Source organism: Salvelinus sp. IW2-2015, linkage group LG31 (assembly GCF_002910315.2).
Source record: "Salvelinus sp. IW2-2015 linkage group LG31, ASM291031v2, whole genome shotgun sequence".
Taxonomy (NCBI): Eukaryota; Metazoa; Chordata; class Actinopteri; order Salmoniformes; family Salmonidae; genus Salvelinus; species Salvelinus sp. IW2-2015.
In genome coordinates, this window is record NC_036870.1 from 7,503,334 (window position 1) to 7,510,511 (window position 7,178).

A 7,178-nucleotide genomic window follows, 5' to 3' on the forward strand; every position below is an offset into this window, starting at 1 on the left:
CAGCTCTCAGCAAGAGCATCCGCAGCCCCGACGGCATCGGCTCCTCCACTCTGTCACGCAGGTAGGACGTAGGCCCCTGCAAACCATCCTTAACACGGGCTAAACAAGGGTCAATATACAGGCTAACAGGTAACGGACTTTGCCAGCCAACATGGGCTGGCATCGGTATGGTTTGTTTATGTCGTCCAAGCAGGTCTCCCACTTCCCACTCAGTTTTGATATCAGAGTAGAAATACAACCGCTTATGGTAACAATAGACTCATGCATCCCTTGCTGAAATCTATCTCTCACTCTCTCCCTGATCTCTCTCTCTCTCTCTCTCTTCTTCTATCCGTAGAACCCTCCCTCAGCTAGGAACCCTCCCTCTGGGCTCCTCCATCTCCCTGGCAGAGCGGACTCTTCCGTCGTTCCCCTCGTTTAACTCGGTAGGGGAGTGGTTGGATGCGGTGGACATGGGGCGCTACAAGGACAACTTCACCGCGGCAGGATACTGCTACCTGGAGTCTGTGGCCCGTATGACAGTCCAGTGAGTGGCTCTGAATGAGCGTGTGTGCGTTGATGCATGAACAAGTGTGCGTTTGCCGTAAGCCTTGCTTTTTGTGCTTGCACATCGMAATGTGAGTTGGTATAGTCTAACGGATGTCTTTGTGCTGTGGGTCTTCTTCACAGAGATGTGTTGAGTCTAGGCGTCACCTCTCTGGAGCACCAGAAACAGATCCTGTCTGCCATCCAGACCCTTAGAGCCCAGGTCATCCAGATGCACGGCAGAGGGGTGCAGGTCTGACCGACACACACACACACACATAGACACATACACACACGTGCAGACGGACGGACGAGCGGATGGATAGAAGGATTTTCAGAGAGTAGAGACTCGTCGCTCATCCAGATGGACGAAATGAAGTGGATAGTGAGATGGGCAGAGAAATCGCCCACACTGCACCCACCCACTCTTTCCCCTTCTCTCTCCCCCGTCTTGCCCCTCCTCCCTCTCTTAAGTCCTTGGGAAGGAGGCATCTTCCAGTCATGTGATCAACGTACTCTGTCGGAAGTCACATGACTTCTTTCTGCACGCTGACCCGAATCAACTAGATCTCCTCTCTWACAACTGGCCCTGGATCAGTAGTTAAATAGACTTAAAACTACCCTGATGGAGAAGTACTGTCCATCTCAAATGTCTGGCACTCTGCCACTGGTCTCAGAACATGGGGTAATAACATTTCCTTGATGGAGAAGAACAGTCCCCTCAAGTGATACTCTACTGAACCACTGATCTCGAAACTGAGGTTAAAACCACCSTGGTTGAGAAGTACTGTTCATCTAACAGGGCTGGCCCACTACCACTGGTCTCAMAACAGTGGGATAAGGTACCAATGGAGGAAGTGCTGTCTGTCGAACAGGGTTGACATTGTAAATCTGGTCTCAGTTCAGTGGTTAAAACCCTCCTATCCCGGTTGCTGAAGTGTGATCAAGTGACAGGTTCTCACAGTGTGGGCGGAGCCCAGGCKGTGTCTTGTCTTGGCCCGACCAATCATGAGGCTGGGAAAAACGTACCTTCAGGAAAAAACGACTGATTTAAAAACAACTAGGAATTTGTGTAAATCAAAACAATGGATTTACGTGTGTTTGATTGTTCATTCCTATTTCGTCTGTTACGCAATTTATCTTTTTTCTAGCATTTTTCCATTAACTGTCTCTGCTCTCCCTGTGTTTTCTCAGTGTGTGGAATGGCTAATGTCCCTTAGCCGGGATGTCAGTGGTGTGTCATGTAGCGTCTCGCTAATATATTTCTCCCGTCTAAAAAGCATTTTCACTACAAGGGTATATTGCACTGTTAAGAATAAAGGTCAAGTCTCAAGCTGACATACAGTATATATTATATGTATTCATTTTTATTTATGCATTTACAGTTTACAGACTCTCACACAACCTCCTGATTCAAAGAGGTTACGAGGGTCAAAATAGACATACTTGATTGAATAAATAATAAATTACATTCTGTGTTTAAGGATGCTGCAAAGCACATGTCCTCTGGTTTCAGTGTAAATCATGAAATATTGTATTTTTTTTTTACAGTTCGAGGGATTCTGTTACTGAATAATGGTGTCCTGTACTGAACAAGGTATTATGAAGAGGACTTACACTATAGTATGTTGACTGTTTTCTTCTCATAGTCAGGGGTATTGAATCATTTTGATACTGGTACCAAATCACCACTAGTTGATAGAGGACTTCTACATTTTGAGTCCAGTATCGCTGGATGTATGGTACCAATGTGTTGCATTATAGAAACAGTATTGCAGTATTTCAGAATGTCGTAGAGTGATCTCATTTATTTATTTTATATATATTTTTGGGGGGGACAGCAATTCAAGCTGACATAGGGCCCACAACCCCCCACTGTGCATCTACAAGCCCCTCCCATTTGTCAGTATTATGTATTTTACAAAAACGGTAACATTTAATCGTAGTTAACATGTTTTGGGGAATTATTTGATTTCTATCATACTCATGTAGCTAGCTACACAGTAGACGTTTTACTGGTTCCGTTTGGTTCGTAGATGGGTTATTGTAATAGTGAGGTATCTGGTATGAAAGGACTACCAGTGTATGTCCTCCTCTCTTCCCTACATACTCTATCTCCTTGTAGCTGTTTTGCCTTAACATTACTGTATATAAACCCAAAATATACTCCGAGGCTGCGTTTACAAAGGCACAATTCTGATATTCTGCCCAATTATTGTAGAAAGAGCTAATCTGATTGGTCGAAAGACCAAGAAGTGGAGAAAGATCAGAATTGGGCTGCCTGTGTAAACGCAGCCCTATAGACTCACACACATGCACATATTTAGAAAGTCTCACCACCCCTGTATACGCAGACACCAAAATAGACCTTTCGCTAGCGACTTAACTCAGTTGTTGTCCCCCCCACCCCCTGTTTACTACTCGACGATTACAAAATGTTTAATACTGTAAATATGTATTTGAAAATGCAATCTATTTTTATAATTTCTTTGAAGAACAATGTGTTGAAAATATCTGCTCACTGTGTAGGGGTTTTATTGTTTAAATGTAGGGCCGTTGCCAATGAACGTGTGTGTTTGGAATATTAAAACATATTTTCTTTGTTTAGTTTTTGGATGATTTTTACCTGTTAGAAAAACAGATGGCTGTTGCAATATTGAAATGTGTTATAAAAAAAAAAATCTCCCTTAAGAGCAAGCATTTGTCTGTGTTTTTGGGGTGCTTCAGGCTTTGAGCTAGATTATCTGTTCTTGCTTCCAATGCAAGTCTGATTCATTCCCCTTGTGAAATGATGCAGCCAATCAGCTCACGGAAAACTAAACTCTTTCAGTTCACCTTTTGTCTTGTTCTTCTCTGCAAATGTTCTGTTCACAACCTCATGCAAGAACTCTCTGGATTGAATCTAGGCCTTAATTGAGAAAGAGCCCTGGAATTGTGCTCAGGAGTGAATTCCGGCCTCAATCTTGTTCTGGGAGAAGCTCCTCCAAAGATGGTGGATAAATTAAGATGTCTTACTCAGGCCGTTTACCATTGAATAAAATTGTCTCAGTTCCGGTCTGCTTAAGGGGTGGCTCTCCCATAGACACCAATGCGATAGCAGCTGGGTCTGGTCTGCTTAGTTAATTTGCTGTTTTTGTGGGATATCTCGCTTCCTCTTCTGTCTCTGGCTCCACTTTAAGGGCAGAACTAATTTGATTTGTTGGATGACAGCTTTGGGCAGACACGTCAGTGGAGTTTACATGTGAGAGTAAAACATGTTATTTATTTAAAGAAGGCCTTAACGGGTGGTAGCCAAGAATTTAACTCCATGACTTACGATGGAGTTGAGCGGCGACGAGTGTGGGCGGACTGAACCTCTGACTTTGGCAGCTCCTGCTCCTCTACTCTATTTAAACCATAATGAGGCCACAAGGGCCAGGTGACCTGTCGAGCAGGGGATTATGGGCCGTGTAGTCTTTACCATGATGGCCAACTTAAGGCAAACACCCCCTGCGATGCCTACTGTGTGGCATGCAAGCCCGTAGGTGGAGAGGCTTGTCACATCACGTGTGTGTGGTATTGTAACAACATGAGACAGACAGCGGTTTAAGAAATAAAAATTGTACATTTTAATAAGAATTGAAATGGTTACAGGGAATAACTCAAGTTGGAAAATCCGTTAAAAGCTACAACTCAGGAATTTGAAGTAGGTAACTTACCCCAGGTAGTGTTCTCCTTACAGTCACTAAATTAGCCTATGTCAGCTAAATATTTTTAGGTTGCTAAATAAGTTAGTCTAGCCAGCTGAGCCGTTTCAAAAGAGTGCCGTTTCTGTCCTTTTGATATTTTAAGTAGAAATTGTGCACCAATATTACATTTTTAAAAGCCTGGTATATTAAATGAAGTGCCCTTTAATATAGACCACATGGAGAATTAAATCAATCAGATTTTGAACATGAATAAAGAATTGCTAAAGTAAATCACTGTGATTAATTTACGTCTGTCGCTCATTTAAAGGTCAACCCTGTTACGTGAACTCTCTATTTAGAAGAAACGTTGAACATCTTTATAATAGTCAAATCATAGTGTAACAGCATAACACGTCAACCCTTTTACCCATAGATAGACAGACTAGAAATGTTATAACAATTTCCATTGTTTGTGAAGCTTGCATTCAATTGCATCAGCTTGCACAGCAAGCTTCCATTCCCCCTGTCACAAGCGGATTCATGGCTGATTTAAGATGAAATTGTCAACCCTGTTACGGTCAACCCTGTTACTTTATTAAAGTTAACCTTTTTAGATGGGAAAACTTGTTGTTTATGAAGTTGAACACGTGCTCTTTGTGACAGAATGTTAAAATGAGGTAAAATCAACAACAGAAAGCTTACAAGTTGCACTTCTTACAAGGCACTGAATTGGTGGAATGACCCAAGTTTCTAAACCTTATAGTAATTATGCCCAGGGGCCCTGACCTCCAGAAGGCCCACATTTGATTTTGTTAGTCAATCTCACCTGATATGAACATGTGCTAAATCAATGCAAAATGTGTAGAATTGCAGGAAATTAGCTTTAAAATGACTAAATGTGCTCTCGACTACAAGGCAAAATGTGTAATATTGCAGAAAATTTGCTTTAAAACTGCTACTTTTCTCGAACCCCTGGCAAAATGTGTAGAAGGACAGGAAATGCATGCATGTGCGTACACATTTTTGTGTGCACGTATGGTTGCGTGAATGAGTTCTGATGATTGCCTCAAAGAGGGAGCGCACGAATCCATACTCTTTATTACAGTCTTATTGAAGTTAAGGAAATTAGTTGGTGAGTTAATTAGATATATCTCCACGCTATTGCTGCTTGGTAAACACACTGCCTTCTACACCAGGGATCATCAACTAGATTCAGCAGAGAGACCATTTCTTTTTTTGTGCGGATGGTCAGGGGCCGGAACATAATTACAAATAATTTGTAGACGGAAAATTGATGGCAAAGAAGCCCAAACATATGTTATACTAAAACATAATCATTAAAAACTTTACTAATTTGTATACGATCACATGTTTCTCTCTGTTATGCGTGGGAATACTTGGGAACATATTTCTTAAATTAAAATCACTTGGAGCTAATTTCCTGATGTTTTTGTCTATTATGTCCAACAATAAAAATATATTTATTTTTTTGTTGCTCAGGGACAAATAAAACCATTCGCCATGTACACAATCAACAATACATCCACCCACCAGCTTTTCATAAACCCAATGAACTCTTCAAAGAAATTAAATATTTTATGTAAATCTTTTTCCATTTCATCTGTGATTGGATTACCAGTGTCCAGCAAAATGGCAGTAACTGATCTCCTTGTGCATTGAGACGTGGCTTACACCATCAGTACTCGACCAGCCATTCAACCCACAGGGTTTTCCATCGAACAGGGGGATAGGACAAAGGCGTCAGGGAAAAGCAAAGTAGGTGGGATATGTTTCATGATCAACAACTCTTTGTGTGACCACGGCAATTTCCAAAAGCTCTCGTAATTATCTCCCGAGGGAACTTTCTTCCGTTGTCCTCGCGGCTGTATAAATGACCACTTGATGCCACTTTAGTTCTCAAGGAATTATACAGGACTTTTAATAAACTGAAAGAGGCACACCCAGAAGCTGTGTTCATTGTGACTGGGGATTTTAACAGAACAAATTTAAGGACCGGTTTACCAAAACTTCACCAGCACATCAAATTCCACACGCACTCAGACCAGATTTTGGATCACTGCTACTCTCCCTTCCAGGATGGATACAAAGCCCGCCCCCTTTTCAGCAAATCAGATCACTCCTCCATCCTGCTCCTAACCACCTTTTAGGTAGAAGCTGAAGCAGGAATTGCCCGTGACTAGAACTGTCGGAATATGCTTCAGGACTGTTTTCCCTTCCGTGGACTGTGAAATGTTCTGGGTCGTCTCCTAGAATAACATAGTACACTGACTCTGTCACTGGGTTCATCAGGAAGTGCATAGAGGATGTTGTTCCAACGGTGATGATTCACACAACCAAAAACCCCAACCAAAAACCATGGTTAGATGGCAGTATATTCGTGCAAAACTAAAAAGAAATCAGAGGCAAAAAGACAGTACAGGGAATAAGTCACAATTCAATGGCACAGACACGAGATGCATGTGGCAGGGACTTCAGCTAATTACGGATTATAAAGGGAAAACCAGCTGCATCGTGGACACTGAAGCCTCACTTCCAGATAAGCTAAAAACATTTTTTGCGCGCTTTGAGAAAAACAACATTGTGGCGGCCACTGCGGGGCCCCCGCTGCTCAGGAAGATTGTGGGCTCTCGAACTCTGTAGCCAACGAATGTAAGACTTTCTAGCGTATTAACCTCCCCCAGGGGTGTGTGCTTAGCTCCCTCCTGTGCTCTCTGTTCACCCCCGACTGCGTGGCCACGCACGACTTCAACTCAATAATCAAGTTTGCTGAAGACACGACAATGGTAAGCCTGATCACCAACAACGACGAGACAGCCTACAGGAAGGAGGTTAGAGCGCTCGCCGAGTGGTTCAAGGACAATAACCTCTCCCTCAACGTCAACAAAACCAACACTCTAAAAATAAAAGGTTCCTCAGATTGCAACATCGGCTGGAACCTTTAAAAGTGCTTCCAGGAACCTTTTC

At 42.5% G+C, this 7,178-nt stretch overlaps 1 protein-coding gene across 1 annotated transcript in view; it reads left to right on the forward strand.

The window, feature by feature from the left end:
- The window catches only part of LOC111955472 (ephrin type-A receptor 7-like), a 181,665-nt gene extending 178,468 nt beyond the window's left edge, over window positions 1-3,197 (forward strand). Inside the window, exons 16-17 of the mRNA XM_070436250.1 lie at window positions 338-526; window positions 670-3,197. Coding sequence (XP_070292351.1) covers window positions 338-526; window positions 670-784 — 304 coding nt within the window. The 3' untranslated portion in view covers window positions 785-3,197. The remainder of the gene's footprint in view (window positions 1-337; window positions 527-669) is intronic.
- Window positions 3,198-7,178: the final 3,981 nt, after the last annotated feature.